This window comes from Drosophila sechellia, chromosome X (assembly GCF_004382195.2).
Source record: "Drosophila sechellia strain sech25 chromosome X, ASM438219v1, whole genome shotgun sequence".
In the NCBI taxonomy this organism is placed as follows: domain Eukaryota; kingdom Metazoa; phylum Arthropoda; class Insecta; order Diptera; family Drosophilidae; genus Drosophila; species Drosophila sechellia.
The window spans coordinates 10122699-10150335 of NC_045954.1; the positions used below are offsets into that span (position 1 = coordinate 10122699).

Consider the following 27637-nt stretch of genomic DNA (forward strand, 5'->3'; position numbering starts at 1 on the left):
ATCAAGTACATGCATAAATTAGTAAGTTAAGTGATTATGTAGTTAGTATATGAGTTAAATCCTACTATGTGTTCTACCATATATTATTTATACAAATAATGTTGCGATAATTTTGTAACAATTTAGCTTATTGCGCTCCAGAAATGGCATTAAGTTATATAGTATATTTTAAAGTTTTTCTAAGTGGAAATTTTATGAAAATTAACATTGTTGCTGACGGCCACAGGAATCGTCAACCGTTCATAACTTTTTAAAGAGGTGTTCAAAAGTATGCTTCTCAAAATTGTACACCGTCGTTTGGCATTTGTTCTTCGCACTGGCGAACCCAAAATAAATCCCTGCATACTTTCGAGCACTTCTTCTTCGCAGATTTGAAACCTGTTGTTGGTCTATTTTTTTTTTATTTCGGCCACGAAACGACGTATTTGTACATATCATACAAATTACAAATTAAATTGGGTCAAAGTCATTTTAAATTCGTGAGCGGACAATCCGAATTAATTAAAGAATCTCTGCCTGTATTGTCGGCGCCCTGAACAAAAGCATTGACTTTTGTTTGTCTTTCGTCTTGCACAATAAATACCGAAATTCCTTTTGAAATTTCCAGCTGGCAAAGCGAAGAGAGCGACGCCGCAACTTTACCCTCTCGACAATTCATTCCAATGCCGTTACCGTTGGCCATTTTCTCTCTTTTTGGGAAATCGTCGGAAAGGCGTGAGAAAATTATGGGAAATTTGTGGGAAAATCCCCTGGCTGGCCGGCGGTCTATAAAAGCGCGCTTCCCTCGCCGAGCGCGTTACAAAGGCAGGCGTACTGCCGACGCGAGTGGCAGGATAGAGCGGCTAACAAAAAAAAGGACAAGCGGCTAAAAAAAGGACGAAACAACGTAAAGTGTTTACTCGCAGTTCAATTTTACATTTACTCCGGAAACGGACGACCGCGATCCTGTTCCATTTTTTTTTCTTTCTTTTTTTTATTTTTTTTTTTTTGTGGTGCCACATCCTTGTTTTGGCAGATTTACACAAAAATAAAAGTGACAAAGTGCACTGCACATGAGTCGAAGGACGCGCGCCTTCAGCATCCTCGCACCAGCCTCAGTGGAACTCAAGCCGAGTCGCCGGAAAACCCATACCATCACTACCATACCATCACTACCATGCCCACACTATTCATTTCGCGCGTCCATAGTTTTTCCTGCCGACCGTGGCTTTCCATCCACACAACCCCCACCCACACCCAGAGAACACTGTTCAAAAAGTTGTGTACAAGTGCTTAACGGAATACCTCATAAAGTGGCCAAGTGTGATAATCTAGTAATTGTGAATGAATAGAACATTGTATGAGCCATTTGTATAAGGAAGGCTACGTAGAATATGCAGATAGATCCTTTCGATTTGACTTTTGACTTGAATATTGCGAAATTTAATTATAATAATGATAACAACTACGTGATAATCTTCCATAGAAGACTCCGCAAGAGTCTTTTAAGCTATTAAAAGCATGTAGTTATCTGGTTGTTAGCAATGGATTTTAAATTGGAAATAAAATGGCAAACGACTGCGTTATTATTTCTAATCACCGGAAAACATTTGAGCGGAACTTTATTCTTCCCGAAAGTATCAAAATTGTTTTCTCTGCAAAAGGAATCGTGCTTGGCCATTTAATTGTGGTCTCTGGTGACCAGCAGGGGTTCCGAATGGGATGTGCGATGTGGGATGGGTGGATGCGGAATGGTAGGATGCTGGGATGCAGAATGGGAATTGTGGAGGTAGAATGGTGCTTTCTTCGATTCAATTCGATTTGTCGTAATGAAGCTAGTCCACGGAGTCCCATCCAATAGTTAACATATTTTTATTGCCTGTTGTCGCCAAAGTGTCCCCCACCCGGATTCGCCAGACCCGCCTCCATTTGCCCATCCCCAAGCAACCGTTCATGCCGATGCCCATGCCCATGCCCCCCACCACCATCTACATACTATACATACGTATATAGAACCATCTATATCCCAGCTCCCTTGACAGTTTCGGTTTCAAGTGCCAATGGAGCTGAAGCTCCTCCGGATTGCTCACTTGATGGCTTGGCCGATTCAATGTTTGCGCTTTTGCGTGGCCAACAAGTGCGGATGGGAATGGTAGTGGGTTGGGTATTGAGATTGGGATTGAGAGTGAAAGTGAAAGTGGGAGGGTGGGGGATTGGCGGGAGGTCAAGAGCTGGTCATTTGGGAATCGGGTTTAGGGTTCTCTCGAGTGGGCACCACCCGCCGCCTTTCCCCAAAGTTGCTTACATCATTTCGGGGGAGCCTTTAAGAGTCATGTTCACCAACACGGTGCTGGGCTGCCGGGCTAAACAAATCCAGAGTAATCAACGATGTCAGGGGAACTTCGTAAATATGTATGAGTTTTAATGCAAATCTTTACATTTCCCAATCGGAGGGACTTCAGGTACAAGTAACTCAAACATTTCAAGGGGAATTATCACAAGCAGCTGAGCAGCTGCCGGGGGAAAAGTTTTTAAAGTTATCATTTTCGTGGCAAAATATTAACTTAATAAATGCTGCAGCATACACAATTTTAATTAAAAATGTATAATAGCCTTGCGTTTATTCTTTGCACGTTAAATCGAGCGATGAAGTTTAATTTTGGTGTAGGAATTTACTGGCCTTATGCGGTTTTATTTGTTTAATCCTAATGGGTTAGTCCCTTGGAAAATCCCTGGGGGCGAGGAGCACTTAGACCCTTCACGGGGGGCTACTCCTGATCGCAATCAATCGTGGTTGGTCAAACTTTCGCCAACCGAAACTTTTACTCCTGCCCACTTTTATCCACCCATCAGACACACAGCACACACAAACTTACTGTTTGGCCAAGTGATTCATTAAAACAATTAGAAAAGTCCGGAATCCGTGGCTGAGTGGACAAACATTTAGCAACACTTCTCTTGCATGCAGCCAGGATTTACGGAGCGAGTGCGAGACCACCTAATGCTCATTGAAATTTACGATTATGCTGCGAAATTATTAAACAATATGACCGCCAGAGGAGTCAGGAATTCAGTGGGAAAAGCAGGGAAAGCCGAAGCAGCCGAGAGCCGTACTAAGGAATCAACAGGGAAATTGGGCAGCCTGCTTGGCCGCACACTGGCCAAAGTGGCCCGCTCCAATCCCGCCCAGCACGTGACCAATCTGCCCGTTTCCGCACTCCTGCTCCAGGCCCTCGACGTGGCGGACGTGGCCCGCGGACAGGGAATCGATTATCCCATCACTAGCATCACCAGCATCAGCACCACCTTCAACACCACCAACACCACCACCACGGGCAGTGACCAAACGGATGTGCTTGGCGGTCAGCCGCCGGCGTTCTCATTTCCCGCCAACGTCACTGGAGCATCGGGAAGTGCGGGGGATGCGGACGCATACCTGCCCACGGGCAATCTCAGCGGTTTCATCGAATCCTCAACGACGGCGGTGATGGGCACACTGCCCATTCCGCTGCCAATCCCCACCAGCACCATGGCCACGCTCCAGGCCCAAACGGTGGCCAACTTCATCGCCGCCACCGGCAGCAAGAATCGCCCAACGACCATCGTTGTCTACCCAACGGGTGAGTTCCTAAATCCAGTTCAATTTCTTGAAAATTCCATCTTGCGCAAAATGCAGCAACATTTTGAAGTGGAACTTTGTAATCAGCTATCAAAAATTGCAGTAAAAAATACTTCCTTTTGTTGTCGAAATTTGATTTTGTTTTTTATCACCCAACAGATGAGTTCATAAATTATACAACAACAATTTTAAACAAGGGCTAACAAAATTTGCTTAAAAACATACTTTATTTTGTGTGCGAAAATGTTGTGGGGAATTTTATCATATACGTAGAATACATATATACTTTAATTACAAAAAGCAAATTACGAGAAGTTGTAAAAAACACATTGCTTGCGGCAACTTTGGCCATAAATAATAAAAGTAATTTGCACAATTTACGACTTTTCTTAAATTTTACATCACATTTGATGCCAATTCTGTTTCGGCGAGTGAGTTGAGCGTTTTATTGTCGAGCAACATGCACTTAAGGAAGTAATTACTGTGCAATTGCCGTGCATTTCATGAATTTTCGAGCAACTGAAATCAAAATAACTTCATGTTAATGCGCAACTGGCGCATTAAATTTGCATGGGCAAAAGTTCGGCGAAAATTGCTTTAAATTCAATTTTTCCCTTTTTTTTTATGCAAATCGAGTGGGGCAACTTGGTGAAGCGCTCTTAATCATGCTTGCCCGCTCGGCAAATATTAATAACCATCATTATGTTTATTGATTTTTTATTCAACATATTGTATGTAGATATGTCCCTTCTGTTTTTCAAAATGCTGCAGCTTCTTGCTTTCCAGCTGCCACGTCGTTTTTAATGAAAAGAAGAGCCCAAGTGGGATTTGTCACCGTTTTGGGGCAACAATCAATTACCCCCGCGTCGCAAATGAAAGGACTCCTCGAACTGCCTTAAGTTGATTAGGAACATTTGCCGGATAAAGACCCGTGCTCCGCTTTAGTAATCAAATCAAGTCGGTGCAGTCAGTCACCCATTGGGGTCGCGTGCCAGTCCTGGTTCCTGTATCCGTGGATCCATCAGTCTCGTCATCCTCCACATCCTTACCCCTCATCCGCATCCCAATTAGTCGCCCCGTTTGCCGGCGTTAATTTGCATGAGCTGACAACCGAGTCCTCATTATCCGCATTGACTCCGATTTCTCCTCCGGCTGGCGCGTCAACTTATATATTTTTTATATATATTTTTGCTTTTATAGTTTCTCGGTGGCACGGCCAACTTTGCTTGGCTTTCGAACTGGCTCAGGCCAATCCGAAAAGTTGGCCCCAAGAGTTTAAGTATGGACTAGGCTCCATTTCCATTTCCATTTCCATTCCCATTTCCCCTGCTCCCATTCACCCTGCTCCATTCAGCAATTAGACAAGTCTAAGTCGCAGTAATTGCGACTGTTTAGCTGTTGATTGTGCCAGGCAAGTGTCGCCATCAGTTGAGTGGGTGGAAAAAAAAAAAAATAAAAATGGTTGGGAAAACTGGATGGAAAGTTGGTGGGCTTCTCCAGCTGGCGCCAATGTCGCAGAGCCTCGAGCCGCTCACACATTAGAGTCTTAAAGGCTGCACGGAAAACAAATAACCGAGGGTTAAAACTGAAAGCACGAGGATTCTAAAATCACTGCCAGCGGTGGTGTCTAGAAGTAGGCAATAAAAACGAGAACATGGGATTAGGGGGAAAACACACACTTTTAGACACCCCAGTCATTTCTGTCAATTCGATTATTCATCCAGGAGTTGGCATAGAAATCTCAAAGGATTTTCCGCTTGAATACATTTGAAAGCCTTAAAAGCAGTACTGTACTGCATATGTATAATATGTATAATATTTACTTAAAGCATATATAATCTGTATCTAATTAAGCTCGACTTGCAGCCTTGAAAAACTTTACATGAAATTCATTAAATTTTTTATTGTGTGACGTAGGCTGGCGTCCTTATTAAGCGAATGGCTCCTTCGTCACACTCCCAAGGCTTCTGTGCCGGCGAAATTTGTCGACTTTCCTGCTCGCCTTTTCGGACCCAAGAAAAAAAAAGAAAAGGCGCAGACTTCAGCTCATCCCGCCCGTAGGCCCATAACCACTCTCATTTCCCCAATCCCCACTACAATCAGAGCGTACATCTCGGGCATTATCGACGGTACAAGGGGGTGGTGGGCGTTGGGCGGCATATGCCTATGTCAGCGCCCTCGTTGGCCTGTGGGCGTGGCACTCGAGTTGCCGCCACCTTGTCAGTTCGACGCAAAATACAACTTTTCGTCCATGCTGACAGCAATGGAATAAAAAAAAAAGAAAAAAAAAAAATTGGAAAAAAAAGAAAACAAAAAGAATCGCAGATGGAGGAAAAAAAACCTTGCCCATTACAATTTCCCCAACAACAACGAGAAAAAGTGCGTAAACTCATCCAAAAAAATGATATAACAGGAATGTGATGTCCTTCAGCTCCATTGATAAGTTAACAATGCATTCTACTTAGCGAAACACTCGAATGCTGTTCGCTTTTTTCGACGGGGAGCTCTCGTTTTTCATCCAGAGAAACTGAACTGAACTGAACAGAACTGGGGGAGGTTCTTTTCGCGAACTATACTTAAATATTCGATTTTTTCCCTTTTAAAATGTTCCACTGGTATAAGCTCAATTTAATAGTCAGTGCCTGAATGGCGAACTTATTGGAAAGCAGGAGAAGTAATTTAATAAATAAAAGAGTTTCGCACTCATTGATAGTTGGATTTTATTTTTCTATATATATATATATATATATATATATATATATATGTATAGTTTATAATGTGGTAACGAAACGCACCGCAACATTTTGTTGTTCGGTGCTGATGGGAAAACCAATCCCCTTTGCTAATTTAATCATGCTAATGTTGTCAACAGCTTTCGACTGTTTGCGGCTGAGACGTCCGTTTTGGTCAAAATTGAATGGGTTGTGTTTGTGTGTAGAGGTTGCCTTATGTAAAACCGCATTTTATTGGTAAGCACGAGGGCCCTAGCTTTTGGCCAGAATCCTGTCAGGGCACCACCACTGACTTTGATTTGGGCGGGAATTCGGACCGATTTGCTGAGCTGCAGCTTCGTATCAAAGTGAAACTTTGGGGCTCTATTAAATGCAAAATATTCCGCAAATGCCTTGCGGACTTCAAAGTTGGCCCCCTCACATCCCCCCAACCGTTCTTTTTCACACTTTGCCCGCCTTGAGTTAAACCGAAATCCAGCTCGAGTTGACTTTGATGGGGATATATTCGAAATTGGAGAAATCATATGTATGTGTACCCAGCATATCTCTGTGTGCCGGCAAGTCAATGCACTCAAAAAAAAAAACTCATCTAAAGCAGGCACATTATGTTTTCATCACCTTTTTTATCATTGCATGGTGAAAAATGGTCAAATAAGTCAGTAAGTAATAATAAGCATATCGATTTCCAAAGCTTTGTATGTGTCACATTTGTTTAAAAGTTTGAAACAGCTAGAAATAAGCCATGTTTGTCTGTCCTGAGACATTGCGAACTTCGTCTGTCTGTTGGCGAAATGACAAAGTGATTCTAATAATATTCGCTATCGTTGTACTATAAAGAGAGCTTCACCTCTATGTTTCTCAATTCTAACGAGGTAACCATGTAGCCCTCGTTGCACTCAACGCTAATTGTTCGCACATGGTAGTCGCCAAACTCTAAGGAACCTTCTTCAGTCGGCTCCCAGTACTGGACGCATTTCACACATCCGCGCTCCACCACGCGCATCGTCATCACTATAAGTAAACAATGTTGTTCCCAGATCATGCGCCAAAAGTCCTTGCATGTGTTTGGTAATGGACCTGGCGGAGTTAACTCCATTAGTATATAGTTTATACATATGATTAAGTATGTCGTCATCGCTTACCTTGAGTTGTTATATACGCACTATCTTCTTTGTAGCCATCGACGAAGTTCGCATTTATGTAATCCGACGCCTCGTCGCCGTCTTCCTGTGTCAGAACCACTCGATTTTGATCGTAGCAGAGGACGTCTGCGAAGCGATTCTTGGTCAGATTGGCATGCATTCTGCGAGAATATAGGAACGTTAATTATCAGTGGTCTAGAATGAAGATTTCATTTGACCTACCTCGAATGCCAGAAGGTGCCCTCGGGCGGCCTATTCCGAATGACCGCGTAGTCCTCAATCAAACCACGGAGTCCGCCCTGCTTCATCATCTGGACAATCTGGTGAATGGACTTGGAATCGCCCTCCTGACCATCGAGACTATCATCGACACTCATGTCGGATGAGGCGCTGCTGGGCGGGTTCAAAAACTCTCTGCCCCCATTGGTGGTGGCGCCGTTAGCTGCTGCAGCAGCTGTGGTGGCGTACGTGATGGTACTGTTGTTGTCCGCGGTATTATTATCGCCCAACTGGTGGACGGCGCTGATTATCCTGGTTTTTTGATTGTTGGACACAAATTCTGATCCAGTTTCTGAACTGGATCCGGATCCATCGCTCACATCCATGATATTGGCCAGCAGCTTGTCCTCACGATTCATCATCGATTGGCGGCAGCTGAGCAACGATGTGTCGTGATCGACCTCCAGCGTGCCACCCAAGTGAAGGGACAGCGTCTTGTGCGGCACGTGCAGCGCCAATTGAGGCACCGATACAGTGAACACTCGCTCGCGCAGCTTCTTTCGCACGAATAGACGCAGGATCTTAATGAGTGCTTTGAACCACAGTGGCGCTGTCACGATCAGGACCTTCTTCAGACGCGCTGGATAACTGGCCATCAAGAATCAAAAAATGTTGACAAGTTTTATTTCTGTGACAGCTACGATTTCTTACTAGGTCACTGTGTAACGTCTCAATAAAGAAGTATTGTTTTGACAGTTCACATATGGCAGGTCAAAATGTTCCTTAGATGTGAATTTTTTAGAATTTCAGTGGACTACTCTTTCTTTACAATCTGCATACGAAATCGAATTAAAGCGTTATCCTTTGAACAATTACTACTTCATTTACCGCCCCTATAATTATAAATAAAATTTGTGAAGCTTTTACTTTAAAACCTTAATTACCTTAATTATTTATAAAATGCGTATTTATTTTCGAGGGGTTCCCACCATAACTTGGCTAAAAATGCTCATACAGACGAAAGAATAACTGTTTTGAGCAGCTAATTACCAGTGCTAACGATCCCTATCATTTTTTGAAGAATTTAGGAAAATTAATTTTTAAATCAATTTTCGCATTTTTTGTAAGGGGTAACATCATCAAAATTTGCAAAAAATGGCAAAAAATTGAAATATCCAGTTTTAAACACCGTTTTATTGGAAATTTTGTTACGAGCTCAACCAGGTATGGCATTCTACATTTGAACCTTTATTTGGAATGTTCTGACAAAAAACTGATTAATTTTTGTTAAAAGACATAGGATAATGATATCCAAACCAATAAAAACAAAAGCAGTGCATAAAATACTAATTTGGTATAACGGCATCGTTGGCACCTGGCTTCCTGGCTTTCCTGGCGTTTTTTATCAGCATCTCTCCGACGCCGATTTCGTTCATCGCTCGCCTGAAATGATACAAATTAATAATCTCCGTAATATGAATGTTCAATTAAAAATGAATGCGTACCATTTTGCGGTAGCGATTTTTCTCTGATGTCGGTAAAGCGTTCCATGCATCCCCAGCTCTTGATGCAATAACGCGTTGTACTTTTAGGTCTGGATGCTCTCTACGGTATGTAGCCGCAAATACAAAAAATGGGTTGGTCGAAACCATTTTCCTTTTTTCTGAAAAGAAAAGGAGAGGGGAGTTTAATACGGTATTTATTTGTTGTATGATAACTGTAATTTTTCTTTTTATTTTTATTTGTAAGAATTTTAAATAATCTGATGTGACTTACAACTGTACCAAGTGACGAATGGGGTTCGAATAACCGAATTGCTAGCTGTAAACGTGTACGGCAAACCCCACGCCAACTAGATGGAATAAAGTTAGATTTGATCAAAACGACGCCGGCGGATTCGCATCCTGGGAAACATCCTTCTGTTAGGTGGGTACGCCCCATGTTTTCCTTTGCCGTTGGCGGTGTGGTAAGTTCATCATATTACATTAAATATTAATATTCAGCTTATTTAAATTTCTAGCCGCCGCGCTAATTAACTCGGAAAGCTATAAGATAAGGTTGCCACACCCCGATCTTAATAACTCCCTTTATTTTTGGCTATTTGTCACTTACTTTAAATTTAATTTATGTAATGTTTATATTATGTTTTCGCTTGGTATGTATTAATATTTAAAAAAATAATAGATTAACGGAAATTGGTTACTCTACTCCCCACAACTTCATCTCCCTCGTCCGTGTCTCTGGATCTACTTGTGCTCCCCATCGTTTCTCTCGTATCATATATATCATATTATATCATATCAAGACTAACATCTAGTCGAAGAAAGTTGCAACTCCAATTTGCAATGGTAAAGCATAAAATATATACAAGTTGGTTCCTCGTCCGTTTCCCGGTCCAAGGACTGTGTTGGTAGTATTAGCCTACTCCGAGTCCGGTTCATGCTGATCGAAGCCAGCCAGATCGGCTGCCTTTTTTTGGACAATATTACGAGCTCAACGAGGCATGACATTCCATATTTGGCCTATTATTTGAATGGTAATGTTTAAAAAACCATAATTAATTAGAAGAAAATCAGGGAACATCTCCGAATTTTTCTGCGTGTACTCTGTATGCTGGGCAGATTCGATGGGCTTTGTTTGTGCTGGCGATGCTGCCTTTGTGCCGCATTCCTAAGAGGAATTTAATTTTATTTATTTTATTTAATATTTTTCCACCGAGATACTCGAGTGTCTACGAAACACCCAAGTGTTTAACGTGAAACCCATGAGTGTTTTGCCACTCATCCCATTTTAGGCACTTGTCTCTTTCTGACTGTTCGTCTTCTCTATCCTCCGTTATGAGTGGCGAGTGTAATCGGCACCCGCGACGAAGAGTGCCTTATTGATTCAGATTCAGATTTTGACTGTGTGTTTGTAAGTACCCGCGATGTGCGTGGTAGGTGGCACCTGCACCCAAAACTGTTGGGTGTTAGTCGAGTGGCAAAAATGTCACCCTTGCAGTTCTCTGATTCCTATTCCATCGCCGACGTCAAATATGCAAACATTTAATTTCGATTCAAAGGACGCGTCTGTCTGAGTGGGGCAGAGGCATTATTTTTATTGTATTTATTGAATATTTCTGGCATCAAACGATGCCTGATGGCTCGGCTTGAATGGCGGGCTCTTCTCCAACTGCTGCTGCTGTTACTTTTCGCTTTCCGTCCGCTGATACAGGACTCCTTCTTGGGTGCAAACTAAAGTAAACTAAGGAGTACAGAGTAAGGACTCGGGACGCAGGACGCAGGACTCCCCCCTTCGCGCCATCAATTTGTGTAAATTTGAACTGTCACTTTGAAGGCGTTAATTGGATTCAGTGGCGCAGGCAGCCGCGAGCTGTGGGATTCTGTGAGTCCTGCTGCCGAGTCCTTTTGCCGCAAGGAGCTGCTGATGGACAAAGTTGAGTAAATCCAGCTGAGGCGTTGGTTGATAAGGTCGTGGCAAACATTTTGTGTCGGCGCTCCTGATCGAACGCGAACTTAATCGAATAATGTCAGGCCAACATCAAGTGCTCCATTTACCCCGTGTACGGGGTTATCCAAGTCTAAAGCAGCTCAGCCCTGAGTCGATCAAGTTGGGGGCAAAGTGACACTCAAGCGGTCTTAAACACTAACAGTATTCTATTTTGTTTTGAGCGAAAATCAATTGACGCAGCACTTGTGATGTCGTTTAAGATACGCATATAATTTAAATGCCACATAAAAATACAGGTTTTTATAAGTATTCAAATGTCCGTCTTGCACCTCGAAAGTAATTTAACGCCTTAATAATATTAGCATCCATTTACATAGTTTCGAAACTTTATTCAATATTTCAATAATCTTTTCTGAAAACCTTTTCCAAAACTTTGCAGGGCATTCAGCTTTTCGTTTTTTCCTTTCCAATTTGTTGCCTTTATGCTACTTTTTCGACAAACAAAATTTGGGCCATGGCTTTGTGACTTAGATAAGAGCATCCGTTGGCAAGGACGAATGGTGGCGCGGTGTGGTGGATGGTGGGTGGTAGGTGGTGTAAGGATGAAGGTGGTTGACTGTGACGTATGAGTGGCTTGAGTGGAACTGGCAAATGAGGTTGCCGGGTCAGGGGATTGGATTCGCTACTGCTGCTGGCGGGATAAGTTCACCAGGTGGATCAGTTAGGGCTGTAAGTCCTGGCGGGATTTAAGTATGCCCAGCGAAACAAGGAAATTATCCTTGGGTAGCTCAGGCTTAAGCCTGTTTAACCTCGTGTTCAGAGCTCTTAAAGGATTCACTCAAAGTGGAGTGTATATACATATATTTATTTGCAATTAAATAGCTGAACCGTAAACACATCTTCAGTTCGACATGTGCGGTTTCCAATGCTCGTATATGCTGTATTTAAATTCCTTATTTGAATTTCTATGCTATAAGATATTGTGGTAAATATATTCGCAACAGAACAGAATTAACCTCAACGTAATATTATTATTGTAAGACTTTAAGAGTGCCATTCCCCAAAGGAAACACACGTACGCATATCAACCCAAAGAGGATTTTGAGTAAGAAACATGTTTAAAATGCTTTGTTTATGTCTGTGGGATAAATGTTTTTGTTTTTGCTAATTATACCTAATGGAATTAAGATGGCGAAATGGGGACTAAATGGCGGTGATGCAGACTTGCCTCGACTTAGTTTATGGCCGAGAGCTGAAATTAAACAGGCAGGCAGGAATCGTTAACGTTGGAAAATGCAAATGGCTTAAATGGAATGTGCACACCGACCAACCACCACACCCACCCCCCTCGAAGAATTCATCCGTTCGTTCCTCGACGCTTTTCCCACAATTTCCAGTGGAAATTTTCCACTTTTCCCATCCTGAGTTTCTGCTGATAAATGTTGCCTACTTTTTGGGGCCATGCAAATGAACCGGAGATGAGATGAGCTCCGGAATTATGAGTTTGCGTTGGCCATAAAACCAGCCATTCCAGCACTTGGTTATTGTGATAAAATAAACATATAAATAAATAATCTTTGCTCTCGGATGATGGCAATGCTGATGGCATTTCTGCGGATGACCAAACCCCAAACCCAAGCCCTAAAGCCCGCAACCACAACAATTAGGGCCCCCTTGATTTTGGGGCGTTGACAGCCCCACAAAGTCGGCCGATTAACATTCGTGCATCATTTGGCAAGGCCGAATTGTTTTTGCCATTTTTTTGTTTTGTTGCTAGCTGAGTGAGGGGTTGGTGGTGTATACATTGGCATAATGGGGCCAAATAAGGTTGCGCAAGGTCACACCGCCAGCAGGAGGCGAAATGTGACTTGATGGGGTCAAGAATGAGTACGGTTCTGCGATGTTGAGTGCGATTAAGTGGACTTGGAGGAGCAGGAAGTGCCCTCCACTTGGCTCAGCCAAGGAAATGTTCAATAAATTTTCGGTCAAAATATTTGCCTAGAGATGGGCAAGGTAATATAGATAGAGTCAGGTACGCTGCTACGCAAACGGATAAATGGAGGCTTTAATGGCAGGGGTCGTGTTCTACGTGGTGACTTACATTTGGATTAGAGAAACAGCAGATTCATTTGGAGTGTGGAGTACATAAATATAAATACTGAAAAGGAACACGTTTGGGCATTAAGCTGAAGTTTTATTAGTTAAGTTCTCAGTATTTAGTTTATCGTAAGAGACTTACTCGGTGCGCTTCGTCACTAAGTGCAAAGTGCTGTTTGCAGTGACGAAATATGATAAAGTACATAAGTGTATATACCGAATTAACCCTTTCTTTTTAAATCCATTTCAGTTTCACCCGAGTCGATTGTCATCCCGATCGTCTCCTGTATCTTCGGCTTCCCCATCCTGGCGCTCCTGGTGATCTGTTGCCTGCGAAGGAGGGCCAAGTTGGCCAGGGAGAGGGACAGGAGGCGGAACTACGATATGCAGGACCATGCCGTCAGCCTGGTCAGATTTAGTCCAATACATAGGCTTAGTGAGTTTGAATGTCGTAATGTAATGTGTGTACGAAGAACGTTTCTTTTTCTTTTTCTCGTCTCGTTTTCTTTTTTATCTCTGGTTTTGCAGCCACTCGCAGATCGAATGACTTGTCCGTATTTTACGACATCATGCATCCTGCATCCTGCATCCTGCAACCTGCCTCCCAGCATCCCAGCATCCCAGCATCCTGCATCGGAGCAGATACAAAATTCATCTTTGCCCTCACTTTACGAGCATATAGCCCACATTCACATTTAACAGCACCCCCAGGTCCTTTGCCCACTGATATATATACACACTCGACTCGCTTTCACTTGGCCAGTTTTCCTCTTAATATGTGCCATGTCGTGGCCATTAATACACCTGTGTCGACCATTGTTGTTGGATCAGCCAGCCTGCATAAAAGAAAGAAAGTTGGGAATCCACAAAAGGATGACAAAGAGCCCGACGACGCATCATCAATATCATAATCATTGTTTTTTAAGAGCCCGCATGTCGAGAATGTACCTTTGTACGGAGGCACTGAATTGTCATTGTCAGTGGACAGTGCAGTATCCAAACCAAAATCCCCACAAAATCCGAGCACAGGTGCATTAGCCATCCTGCCAGACACGCGCACTGAGAGAATTCGGTGCACGTTCATTTCATATTCATTCTTGCATTATTTGCACCTCTTTAGCGAAACTCTTGGGCGAAAACCATCTTCTGTCTATCGATTGCAGATTTCCAGTCATTTTCTATCAATTTAATATTTATGATATACCATATATGTCGCAGATCATTTAAATGAAACGAAATTTCGTGTTTCTGCTTGGCACGCGCCATGCAGACGCCTCTTTTTATTTTTCTGATGCGCGGCAGACAACCGTTAGAGTTTCTGCCGAACGTAGTGTGGTCGCGGGTAGGAGCGGGGGGGGGAAGTAGATGTCTGTACGAAAACGAGAAGCATACAGAAAAATGCGGTGTGCATAAGTATTGGTGTATGCGGACTAGAACAACTGTCATAATTGTGTTGGTATTGCATGTAAAGTCAAGAACTACGCATAATTCTGATTTTGTGAAGAAGAGATCAGGCAGTCAGTTTTCGATCGTTACGCATAACAGACATGCCTCGCTCAAGCGCCAGAAAACGTCGCGCGAACCATAACGAGAGTAGTGAAGAAGAAGAAGGGCCTCCTGATGACTCTTCGACATATACATATTCCATTCCGACAATATTGAAGTTCTTATCGAAACGGCAAAAAGATTCAATTTATTCAAATTATGCCAGGCATCCATGCTTCCTACCGAAGAGCAAACTACGGAAAACGTGAGTTGAGTGAAAGCAGTACAACTTAACTGGGAGAAAGTAAGACACATGGGTGTGTGTGTGTGTGTGAGCTGCTTTACAAGTGTCAAGCCAAGAGAGAGAGAGAGAGAGGGCACTGAAGCAAGATAGAGAGAGAGAGTAGCTCGACTTGCATTTGCATTTGCATAGCATACCTTTGGGCGCTCGCAGTCCTGTTTGCATATCACAAAATCAAATGGGGAGACGGGGGAAAAGCTGTGAGTGAGCGGCAGTTGGAGGAAAACACAAACACAAACAGGAAAAACTGTTGAGAGGGTTCGCTAGAATAGTAGCTTGCCCGCTTATTTAGCAATGCGACACACACGCACACACACGCACGTGGCGCGCCCCCGGAGTTGCCATGCCCACTAAAGCACGCTGTCGTGCGAAGGTTTCAGTGCTTTATGTAGGCACGAACACGCAGAAACATTTTTATAACTGTAAATTTCATATTCAGAACGCGGGGCGTCAACTGAATGTGAATCCGACACTTCAGGTCGCATAGAGCAAAAAAAAAAAAAATAAAACACTCTTGCAGAAAAAAAAATAAACAAGCACACACACACACAGACGCAGTCAACCCTTCTTCATCGGAAACACACGCAGCAAATGGCGTCACATTTTGCTGATACCCTTGATTAAGTGCAGTTTCGCCATCGCTTTTCTCTCAACGAACTAATCGTGTGGCGCCACAGAAATCAATAGAAGTATAACCTCGTACAAATAGGTATCATTTAATCTAGGATTTTCTTCCTTTTCAAGGATTTGACAACCCTGCACTACCATTATACCCTTATAAATTTATAAAAATTTACCTCTGTGCAGCGCCGCAACGATGATGATTAAGTTGGTGTTGACGAGGTCGACACAACCGCAGGACCCCAAAAACGAGGAGCGACAACCGCAAACTACACTGGTTTTTGGCTGTGTCGCTTCTTGGCCCCAAAAACAACACACAACTCAATCCCCCCTTTCACCGCCACCACCCCTCCCCCCTGAAGTGGGGACATGCGTTTTTTGGCACACATTTTCGCAAAACGATTACGCATCACCGCAGATCCTTTGTCTCTTTTTTTTGTATTTCGTCCCAACCAATTTACCCCCCTTCTTGTTTTCGCATAACTTTTTTTGTCATCTCGTCTTTTATATATGTATGCTCCACATTTGCCAGGGACGACATCAAATTGAGTTAATTTTTTAAAAAGGATGTTCATTTAGCAGCGAGTGAATTTTTTCGCATTTAATTACTTTAAAATCTGCTGGCGTTTTTGGCACAACGTTTTTGGGACACCATAAACTAATCAAACGTACATTTCATTTGCATGTTTCACAAGTAGTGTTTTTCACACACCGTTAGTAGTTTTCGCTTGTTTATACTGACACGGGGGCAATATACACATTATTTGTTTAAGAAAATGGGAAAATAAGAAGTGCTGTCGCTCGTTTCGGCCAAGATATATATTTTTGAGATGCGATGCAAGTAAATCACTTTTCACCCCACGTTTTTCTCATTTTCGGAGCGTGACACCAGCACATCGTCTCCTTTTCGACATCACTCATATCATATTCACATATTCACCACAACCCCTTTTGCATTTTATCCTGCTCGAAGGACCAAACGCAAAGAGACAACTTTGATTAAAGGAAATTCTCTCTTCCCAATGCCCGCAAACCACATCCACAGATTACCGATCGTCGCGAGCTATCAGTCTACGTCCTGAACGAAGCCTAAGCCAGGGCTTCACCTCTCTGGAGCTGGACACTGTGCTGGAGGAGCGCTGCAGCGACGTGGAGCAAACGCAGACGGAGATGTTCAACGCGGAGTCGCCGATGGACACCACCTCCTACAAGATGTCCTTCTCCTCGAGCTAACAGTTAACCAAACAGCAGCAACTGGAGCAGGCATCGCCCCAGGCCGAGATCCGAGATCCCCAAGCAGAGCGCCAGGAGCCGGGTCTTAAGGTTCCGCCGGCCAGGTCGCCGTCACAGCTGGCTCCACCGCCACAGCTGCGCAAGACGGCCAGTGTGCGCGATGATCCTGCTGGTCTGGCCAAGCGGCGAAGTCGCCTCCAGGAGATCCGGGATGCCAGCAGCAGTGCAGGTGGTGGTGGTGTCGGCGAGGCAGCTGCCGCCTTCACCAAGCGGGAATCGAAGCGGGATCGTCGACGTGGAGGCGGAGCAGTAGCAGCAGCAGCAGCAGGAAGAGGTAGCAGCGGCAGTGGATCCCAGTCGCCCACCATGCGCAAGTCGCATTCACTGGACGCCGCCGAGAGCTACTCGTTGGCCAGCATCCAGGCTCCGCTCTGGGTGACCCTCACCAATGCCCGCACCATCGATGAGCTGGCCCAGCAGAAGATGTGAGCTCCAGTTGCATCTGCATCTCCATCAGATTTCTTCAGTTAGCAAACCTCCGACAGTGTCTACAGAGCCCCGCCCACTTAGAAATCGTGTAAATGTTTAGATGAATTTCAGATTAGTCACATTACCGACACAAACGAGCTACTTGCATCAATAACTAAAGCTAAACCAATTTAATGAAGTTAAAGACCAAACAGAAATAGTAAAACAAAGCTAATAATAAAGTGTAAAAAATTTAAATTCACCTAAAACACAAGTCTTTTATCTTACTCTAATCGATGATTTCATCTGAGGCTTTAAGTACTGGTTCATTTTCATTACAATGTGCTTTTTTTTGTAATGGGGTCATAAAAAAGATGAACATGCCCCAAAAGTGGGGGCTTTGGATAACACCCAGCACCCTTTCGTGATGCACTGCATCCTTAGCGGGGAGCGGGGCTTCGATGATCGCTCGGTTTGAACGGACGGAACGAATTCTGGAGTGGTGCCCCATTTTATACAAACTAATTTGCATATGTTAAACTCCTCGAAAAAGATATATATTTTTTAGAAGGCATGTGGTTGAACTTATTCAATATCAAATGAATAATATATTTTATATATACATTTCAGCTGATTAAACAAATTGTGGCTTTAAAATCCGTTGACGTGGCGTTTTATGTGTTCCCTCAATTTAGCATTTGTGCATAATTTACCCACATGAGGCGTCTGATTACAAAAGCCAAGCTGACTTCATTTTTTTTTTTTTTTTTTTTTTTTTTTTATTTAAATTATCATGTATACATACGAAGAACTTAAAATACAAGTTTAATTTCTTTATCAAAATACATTGTTATACAATTTTCTTAGTTGTTGTCGCTTGCATGCTTGGGGTTTATTTAACGAATTGGTTTTTATCGATATTACATATTTAAATCTCCTCTCCTCGTTCCAATCTCCCTTACTTAGTTAATCATAGATTTAGTTTAGCTTTGCACACCGCGTTTAGTTATCGTTTTATAATCATGTATATATATATATATAGGTTTATTTATCTTCTTGGTTGCTTGTCTCGTTTATCTGCATTTGTAATATTAATTAATTGAAAAAAATACTAACAAAAAGAAGAGGTTGTCTTGGATATACATATGTATAATATAAGGGCTATGCGTGCTTGCACATTAATCTGAATCCCCTGCACGCATTTACACACATAAAACTTGCATACAAATCGCGTATAATACAGTATATAAAAAGACTGCGCCCATTGTTCGCAGTAATACATTTATCCCGAATTCGCTTGCCAAGCTACACACACATAAAATAATAAACAAACGAAACGAAACGATACGATACGTACAAAAATCAATCAAAAAAAAAAAAAAGAAAATACAAATTCACAATTTGAGGAAGAGCTTTTGGCGAAGAGTCCAGCAAAACGCGCACGCACACAAAAAATACACATGAACATAGATAGTACATAGTACAGCCCTTCTTCGACATCTTTTCAAGCTTTTTTTGGTGGGTTTAGAGTACGGAGAACACAGAGTAAGTTAAAAAGAACACTAAACAAAATTGAACTATGAAACAATTGAAAGCACATTGCCCTGTGTATCTGTGTGTGTGTGTCTATCTATAAGGTGTGTGTGGGTATCTCATGTGTGTGTGGGCGTGTTTGTGTTTGGTGTGTGTGTGCTTTAGGTGTGGTTGTGTGCGTGGCCTGGTGGGAGCCGTTGGTCTCAGAGTTATACAATAGTTGAGTTGTCTTCGGGGGTATTCATTATTATTATTATACATTTTTCTCTCTTTTTTGCTTTTCTTCTAATGGGCAGCCGATAGGGTAAAAAGGTAAAAAGATACATTTAACAGATCACTTCATGCTGTTGCCAGTCGTCTTTCTTGTAGTTGTTATTTTTTTTCCTTTTCTCCTATTCATTGAGCAGTTGGTTGGGGGGGACTGGGAGTCAAAAACTCAGGTCATGTGTCTATACTTTACACTTCTAGATTGCTTTTATTTCTTTTTCTTTTAGTTGTTGTTATTAATTTTTTTTTTCGGTTTCGGCAGCGTTCTGAGCTAAATCTCAACAATCAGTTCGAAAAGTGGTCTTTTGCTTGACATTGTTGTGGACATGGAACACATCACAATTATAGACGGGTTTCAAATATGTATGTCTTTAAAAGATAGGATTACACCTGACGCTCGGTGCTCGCTCGTTCGCTCGATCCATGTCCATGTTGTAAAATAGTCGTATTTGATCGCGACTGCTTCTCAGTTCGCAGTGCCCCCCGCATTCACGATACTGCTCCGTCAGGGATCAGGATTCGTTTGGTTAGTTGGTTGGTTGATTCATCGTCGGTATAGCTACAGCTCCCTTCCACGTCTCGCGATCTCTTTACCTCCTCCTCTGCGTCACCGGGAATCACCTCCTACATGTGTATCGTGGCCGCCGTGTAGCGGGCCTCGCCACGCCTCCATGACCACTGGCTGGGACGGAACTGTGGAGAAAGTAACGATCAGTGGGGTCCACAAAGCATTACAAACGAGAGTGTACAACTAAAATGGATCTATTATCTCATATTGCAACATTGAAAATATAAAGGTGTATATAAAGCTCAAACTTTTTAATTAAAAACCCCAATGCTTTAAGAACACGCTTGCAGAGGCGCACAAACCTGCTTGGACTGCATGTAAGTGGAAGAAATTTAATAGCATTGAGTATCCACTGATGGGCAAAGGACAAATGGTCAGATAATGGACTCACCTGGATGAGCAGCTGGCCGCTCTTGGTGTGCGGATTGCGGTACGCGTAGAAGAGCCACAGCGTCACGGCGAACACCAGACAAATGGGCACCATGAAGCCAAAGGCCACGCCCACATTCTTGTTGTCCGCTTCCGCCTTCGATAGCTCGGCGTTGCCGACCTTTCCGTCCCTATGGACATCACTGGAGTGATCCACTCCCGGCTTTACGTAAGCGGTGGCATGTGGTGCCCTCGTACTCATCACGCTTGGCTCTGTGACCGGCGTGGATGAGCCGCTGGATGACGTTGAGGGATTTGACGCACCATTGCCACTGGCACCGCTGTTCGCAGAACCATTCTTACCCTGGCCGGCAGCATTGTTACCCTTATCGCCGAGGGCCGGGCAGAAGCTGCTGGTATGAATGGCGGTAGCTTCACATCCTGTAATCATATCACAAAGTAAGATTCTATAAGAGGATGCCAGTCCCGCAGAGCTTACCCATTTGGAGCCACTCGTGCTTCTTGCGGTCGGTACCCGTCGAGCAGCGATTCAGCACCGAGCACCATAGACACTGCAAATATCAAACATTAGCTGGATGAAGGAGTACTCCGGAGTACTTACCGTAAAAGTAGTTTTGTGGTTGATGCACGAAGTGCAGTCATTGTAGCCAAGGCAGGTGGTCTGTGCCGCCAGCCTGATGATGGTGTTGTTGGTGATATCGTGCTGCTGGAACGTGACACGGTGGTACTCATAGATTGTCTTTCGGCGGGAAACTGGCAAAGAGGAATGATACCGATTAGCTGCAACAAGCACGGTAGCAACTGCGAATAGTACTCACAGAATAGTTGCTTGTCGATAATGTACGCGTCGGAGAGGCCGACCTTGACCGGATGCTCCGTGTCCTGGATGGAGTTGATGTTCGTGGGCACCAGCAGGTATGTGAAAACAATGTCGCCACTCTGGTGCAGGGTAACACTGAACGTAAACTTGCCAAAGTCCGGTTTGTCCTGCAGCGTCACATTCTCCCACACGGCGGTGAAGGCGGTTCCTGGAAAAGCGACACAATATTTCACTATTTTCTAAAACCACAAATTGTTTTATGTTTTCGGCATTAGTGCACGAACAAATACTTAACATATTTTGCCAATATGGGGCGAGGATTTAATACGTGTTAAGTGTATCGTAGACTTGACTTAAAACTCACCATTGTCGTGCAATCGGACAAACGAATCATTGGACATGCTCGTGTCGAAGTTGGCCATCAGCGGGGCAATGTACTGGGTGGCCGCCAGCCAGGAATGGACGTACTCGCCCGTGTAAAGGAATCCGCCAGTGGCCACCGTGATGTTGCGCACAAAGTGTCCGTAGAAGGGGAAGTCAAACTTGAGCTCCACGGTCATGGCCCTGCGATGGGACGAGGAGAGCATGATGTTTTCGGGCTTCGCCTTCAGTTCGGTCCACAGTGAGGCCACCTCGTCCTTGTTCTCATAGAGCACACTGTTGTAGTATTCGTGGAAGTCTACGTACTCCTTCAGCGACGCATTCTTCACCGCCGCCTCGATCTCTTCCTCGGGCACGTCCACTACTTTCGACACGTCCACATCGATGACCGCCGGCGAGGGATCCGTCATGGTTGCAGCGACGCTAGAAGATGCCACCTTCTTGGGGTTGCCCGACTGGCCAAACAGTGTGGGCTTCTTGGTAGGCGGAGCCATTTGGCTTGTGGTATTGGAGTCGACGGCCGGTGCCACATCGTATGCTTTGCGCTGTCCGGTGCCATTGACTCCGACATTGTGCACGTTGTAGGACACACTACCGCCCGCCGCCTTATTGTCCACGGTGGTGACCGTGGTCTCTGCAGCCACTCCTCCGCCAGCTCCTGCCGCCCCTCCTGCTTCCGCACTGGCATTGGCAGACACTGCGCCTCGGTACGTGGTCACCGCGGGCAACGGTGGCGGTACGGACAGGGTTCGTTTTTGACGGTGCAGTCGATCCGTACTCAGTGGCACCACGTATGCGGCTATATTTGGCAGATTTGTATCCATCATCTCGTACGTATCCTGATGCACTGGGGACGAGAAGAGCAGGGGAAATATGTTGTTAGCTGTTAGCAACTGTGAGGAATCAAACTAATAATGTGGTTCGTTCCGGAGCAGGAAAGGCCGAATTGAAAGGACTGGCGATTGTAATCGAGCATGTTGCGAGCATGTCGACCAAGTCGGATGCATATCCTAGCCATGTTGTGCCCCACGGGCACATTCGTTGGGGCTACAACCGCATTTCGTGCTCATTTGCGTGCCCATTAGCTTGTGATTGTGCTTGTGTTGTTAATTAACCCAGCTGTTACTTGAAGCCCTTCTCGATATTGATTTTCTATTTCCATACTCACATATGTATGTATGCACATGGTATTTGGTACATATGTGTACATATATGCATGTACGCCTACGAATACCACAATACCACATCAAATGCCATTGTCGACAGCCCACCACCACCCATTGCAATTAAAACAATTACAGCATGCGGTTGGCGTTTTTCGGGGTGGGTGGGTTGGTTGGGAGGTGCATGCAAAGCGCACAAACAAACAATATCGATTACAATTGCTCCGGCCATAACTAGATGTTAGCCAAAACTTTCGAATGCCAGCGTGTTGGCCATGATTGATTGATTTATAATTGGTTTGCATCGCTGTTACATGGATAACCATGCAAGAAAGCTCCAAATTATAGGGCATAAGACGATCATAGTTCACATGTTCAAGAGTAAAAGGTGTGACTTATCTTTGTTTAGAGCGTAGAAAACCATTCTGTTCAGCTGATAAGAGTGTGGTGGCCATTGAACCCATCTACCCAGATGCATTTGTTGGCCCATTTCGAACCATTTTGGGGAGGCTAACGCATCTATGCATTACTAAATTCTTTTCGCTCAGCTTCACACACTATGATGCGTTTCGTTCGCTATCCAGAAAATTGGTATTGGAGCACTTTCGCCAGGGAAGCGTTTCAACATCGCTCACCCGTGAGACTATCGATTCGCATCGTTAGTCAGCGCACTTACCATGCTTCGTAAAGTGAAACATGCGTTCAAAAAAATGCCAATAAAAAGTTGCTATTTACAGTGCGAGAAATAATGGGCAACTATAAAAGTATTTAAGCATTTAAGTTCTTGCCATGTGAAAACAGCTGACAGCTGACTAAGTTTGGTTAGCATCCTTGTTTTTTTTTCAATCAAAAGTAAAATGAAATCCATTAAAGTAAATCCCATTTGCTCATCAGCTTTCATAACATTTATTCGCTGCAGATGCGGGAAAAGTGACGCGACACAGCGAGATGACATGCACATCCATTGGAGGCGTCACCTGCCAACCGCCACCACCCACTCTCCGCCCACTGGACAGCACAGCCAACCCCCCAGAGAACCCCACCAGCAGCCCCAAAGGCAGCGATCAACATTCGCGTGACGCCGATCCAATTGAACCCAGTGTTAATTGCTGTAAGTGGCGGTTTGTAGTCTTTCCACAGGGTTTCTGTTATGGTCGTTGAAATAATTGGCGTAAATTTATGCCGCACTTGATTGAAAACCGATTCGTTTTTCAATATATATCTGTATGTACGAGTAGGTATCTCTGCGAGTGGAACAATGCCAGTTCCGTATTCCCAACTCAATTTGCTCCGATCAATTCGAATCAATGTAGTAATTAATGTCGGTAGTCTAAGATTTTAGTTCTTTATATTGTAAATGCTAAAAGTATGTGTGCTATGTATATTTCTTTCTCTCAGTGTAAACTGTCATGATAAGCGACCTTTGGGTAGAAACGTAAAAGAAGTCCACAAGTGGGACGCATAATTTGCACGATGCCCCACTTTCGGGAACAATTCTTTAATTGTCGCTTTTTGGTTGCCATTGGTTTTGCAAAACAAGGTGTGAAGGACGAATGAATCAATGAAAGTCGATCGTTCATATCAATGATACAGTGAATTTTATAAGAAGGTTTGAAACTTTTTGGTGAATTTATCACCCATTGAAGTGTTTCCCTATTGAATTTACCTTCTTTCTTTCTTCTTTCAATAAATATATGTACGTACAGAAACTACTCATATATGAGTTATATATGACTCAGTTGCTTCAATTTTATTTCACTTTTTGTGCATTTGCTTCTTCTAGCTTTTTTACATTTACATTTACATTTCTGTTCAATTATTGCTACCTGCATCACTGATTATTTTTTATCAGCGTCTCCCTAAAAAAACAACAATTTGCGTCGCACGCTTTTACCTGAACCTACTCAGTTAATTGGCGGGCAGTAAGCCACGTAACTAAACATGACTACACTGAGAGAAAGTGCACACATTATGCACAAAACCAAGCCATAATGCACTATGTTAATTGCATTTATGTTTGCATTTTATTCTTCCAGTTTAGGAAAGACATAAAAAGCTAAAATACGACGTTTGCTCAATGGGAAATAACTTGGCTTATAATGTACAAATTGCTTACTGCGACATTTTTACTGGGCATTGCTTTCTTATCGCACTAACTAACTTAGTATATACCCAAATATAAAGTAATTTGAATAGATATTTTTGTGTATAACGTAGATTTTTTGCGTTTTTAAAGAATGAATATCTAATGCTGTTCTAATCCAACGTTAAATATTAACAGCTGTTTGCACTGGACAGACGTGTCCGGAGTGCCAAGACATTAACAGTTCATCGGTCGCCGTTATGCGGAAAAGCTTATCAGCCCCAGCCATTTAATTTTTTTTTTGTGTGTGTGGCAAGCCGCAGCTTTTTATTCAGAGAAGCGAACAGCAGGGCAGCAGCCAGACGACGATGATGATGATGATGATCTGGTGCTAATGATGTTCCCATGGCCAAGAGAAACATTGACAAACGATGCATTTGTCGAGTTGCGCAGATCTTGCGGATTCACAATGGGTTCCAGTTGTTTGGAGCTCCATGGTTGGAAAGTATATATATTAGTAATATATATTAGTATATTGGAAAGTATATATATTATATAGTATATAACTCCATGAATAGAAGCAAAGATCTCCCAACTTGAACTTAGTTTTCGAATAGAAAGAGCATTCGAAACCTGTTTGCGAAGCTGAGCTGTCATCTGGCTATAAAGCAGACCGCATCGACTTTGTCAGGCATTTGAGCACCGACCGAAAGATAACCTGTTGTACCTTTTTGTCATCTGAGGTCTCGTAGTTTCCTTTTCGTTTCGAAGAAATCACTTAGACTTAGAATGACAAAATAGTCATCAAAGCTGCTGACCTGACACTTTTGACACCGCACTTGAAGATTAAACAAAGGAAATTTGCTAGTTAAGCGAGTTCGGGAAAACACGTATCGTGAACTCGGAAATGGGAATTGAGTTGGGGTGAAAAATAATGCATTCTACGAAATAAGTTTTCACGTTTCCAATGACGCACCACCACCATCCATGAGTTAGTAACTCTCAATTCCCCAGGTTAATGCAATTTAGAAACTTTCACTGCTTTTCATGCCGGAAAAGCAGCGGGCATGGATAATTTGATAATTCAGAGTGGCTGACTGGCTGAGTGGATGGCAAACTGCAAAACGGGAGGAGTGATAATCGAAGCGGACAGAACGGCTTCTGTGTTCACTGCTTCCCAGAGATTCGAGGAATGAGCTAACGCCCTTGATAAGCGATGGTGCCAGTAGCGGACTGACGCCAGATGCAAGTCCAAGCCGAGTGGGTTGCAAATTACAATTCAAATTTGAGATAGAGATAAGACCTTGGGAAATGTGCTGTTCTCAGAAAGAAACTTAACATTTGTGGGCAAGTGCATTTCAAAATGGTTCAAGCAAGAGAAATGTAACCACAATCCACAACTTGTAGCATTTTGTAGAAGTGTATGGCAGATCAAAGCGGATATTTCGCAAAGAGAACTATGTAGCTTGTAAACAAAACAAAAAACAAAACGAATTAGTTTGTAAATACCCATCATACACATAAACAGTACAGCGTCGAGTCATTTTTATTTATCTATGTGTGGATTTTAGATTTCGATAACAATAGGCAGCGGCGGCCACGCAGATAGCCGAGTGCAGATTAACTGATGTGTAAATGAGCCGATAAGGAGACAAAGAAAGCGAAACCCCGTTCAAACTGAATCAACAAGACGGAAATAGGTGTAGCTGTGTGCGTGTGTGTGTGCAAAGTGGGCGCATTCGGTGGGCGGTTGGTATTAACCGTTACGTCAGCACTTTTCCCCCGCAAACTGTGCATGTGGTTTTCCTATTGGGAAATTGCGAAATGAAAACTAAAAAGTGCCGTTAGCCGGTGGCAGCAAAGTTGCCACCTGTCGCAGAAACGCGCGAAAGCGAAAGAACGGTGGCAAACGAGTTGCCAGCTTGTTGTTTCTGTTTTCTACGTTACAAATTATTTAGCAGCTCCAGCGTTTACGTTTCAATTGCAAATTGCGACAAAAACAATGAGCTTTTGCGCCCCAATCAGCGATTTCAATTGATATATGCAGGTTGTTCGCCTGGTGGCGATGTCGCAGATGGGAAATTGTTGCACGTTAAGTGGAGCATGGCGCAAATGAGCGCGCTCGCCGCGCACGAAACAAAACTCAAAATAATACAAAGTATGAGGCGGCGGGAGTTGGTTTCCTTTTTCATTTTCTATTTTTCTTTATTTTCAATTTTCTTTTTTTAAAGTGGGCTCGTTTGGCCACAGGACGTTGCCTATTTTCACACTTAACTGCTCTGGCACACAAACACACACAAACGGACACACACTCGCTTTTCGTTGTTGTCAATTAACGCATTTTGATGTGCCAGCACACGAAAAAACAGTAGAAAAAAAGAAGTAAATACAACATGGCAGCGGTAAATTTCACCATACGAAAAAGTACCAACTAATACCCCACTCCCGCCCCCTTCGCTATCGAAAGGCCTTTTGATGATGATTTGTCTTTTTATTTTCTGTGAACCTTGTGTACAAACAACAGGTCATAAATACATTGAATACACCTTCCAAGAAATACGAAAACTACGCGCCATGTGTGCATAGCCCGCCCTGCAAATAGATGGGCTGTCTTTTCCTCAGGTGTTTGTTTCTCTGTCTTATTGGAATATTCGTCTTATTCGAACTGCGTAGCGTACAAGAAAATAACAACCAGATTTACAGTCAACACGCACACACACACAAACAAAAGCACATTGACAGAGAGACACACACACGTACGCAAAGAGAGAATCGCACACACACAACACCAACAAGGTGGATTAAGACAGAGATGGGTAAAACAAAAGAGATGGAGAAATAGGCAAATAACTGCGAAGCACCAATTGTCGAGTTCACTTACACACGGCCGACGCAAGTTCCGATGCACTGCAAGCGATAGCCAAAAGGATCGCAAATTGCGCGCACGCACTACCGACACTCTTCGCCATTGTTCAACCGTTATTTCAGCCGTTGCGAGTGAAAAATAAAATACGAATGCTGAGCGACTAGCGATGGTACGCCATGCGGGGCTTAATCGATAGGCACGATACGGCCAGAGAAACTGA

At 43.4% G+C, this 27637-nt stretch overlaps 3 protein-coding genes and 1 long non-coding RNA gene across 5 annotated transcripts; 1 reads left to right on the forward strand and 3 right to left on the reverse strand.

The window, feature by feature from the left end:
- Positions 1-813: 813 nt before the first annotated feature.
- Positions 814-18383, forward strand: LOC6617540. Its single transcript, XM_032726071.1, is given in 4 exon segments — positions 814-886; positions 2948-3599; positions 13489-13674; positions 16691-18383. Coding segments are annotated over 3 exon segments (1482 nt in total). The 5' UTR covers positions 814-886; positions 2948-2980; the 3' UTR covers positions 17368-18383.
- Positions 6968-8356, reverse strand: LOC6617541 (tyrosine-protein phosphatase non-receptor type 9). The gene is made up of 4 exons (XM_002041820.2): positions 7695-8356; positions 7473-7633; positions 7178-7407; positions 6968-7110 (listed from the first exon to the last, which is right to left on the reverse strand). The coding sequence occupies exons 1-4, from the start codon at positions 8345-8347 to the stop codon at positions 7060-7062; spliced, it is 1095 nt and encodes a 364-aa protein (XP_002041856.2). The 5' UTR covers positions 8348-8356; the 3' UTR covers positions 6968-7059.
- On the reverse strand, positions 8917-9499 carry LOC116802243. The gene is made up of 3 exons (XR_004362609.1): positions 9468-9499; positions 9197-9354; positions 8917-9134 (listed from the first exon to the last, which is right to left on the reverse strand). It is a non-coding gene; the product is annotated as an uncharacterized LOC116802243 (long non-coding RNA).
- Positions 18384-18536: 153 nt separating the features above from the next.
- Positions 18537-27576, reverse strand: LOC6617544 (plexin domain-containing protein 2). 2 transcript variants are annotated; one of them, XM_032726070.1, is made up of 8 exons: positions 27433-27576; positions 21289-22152; positions 20923-21132; positions 20706-20857; positions 20583-20655; positions 20106-20524; positions 20017-20025; positions 18537-19839 (listed from the first exon to the last, which is right to left on the reverse strand). In XM_032726070.1, the coding sequence occupies exons 1-8, from the start codon at positions 27518-27520 to the stop codon at positions 19771-19773; spliced, it is 1884 nt and encodes a 627-aa protein (XP_032581961.1). In that variant the 5' UTR covers positions 27521-27576; the 3' UTR covers positions 18537-19770. The 2 variants fall into 2 exon arrangements, with proteins under 2 accessions (XP_032581961.1, XP_002041858.1); XM_002041822.2 differs by lacking the exon at positions 20017-20025 and having other exon boundaries at positions 27433-27575.
- Positions 27577-27637: the final 61 nt, after the last annotated feature.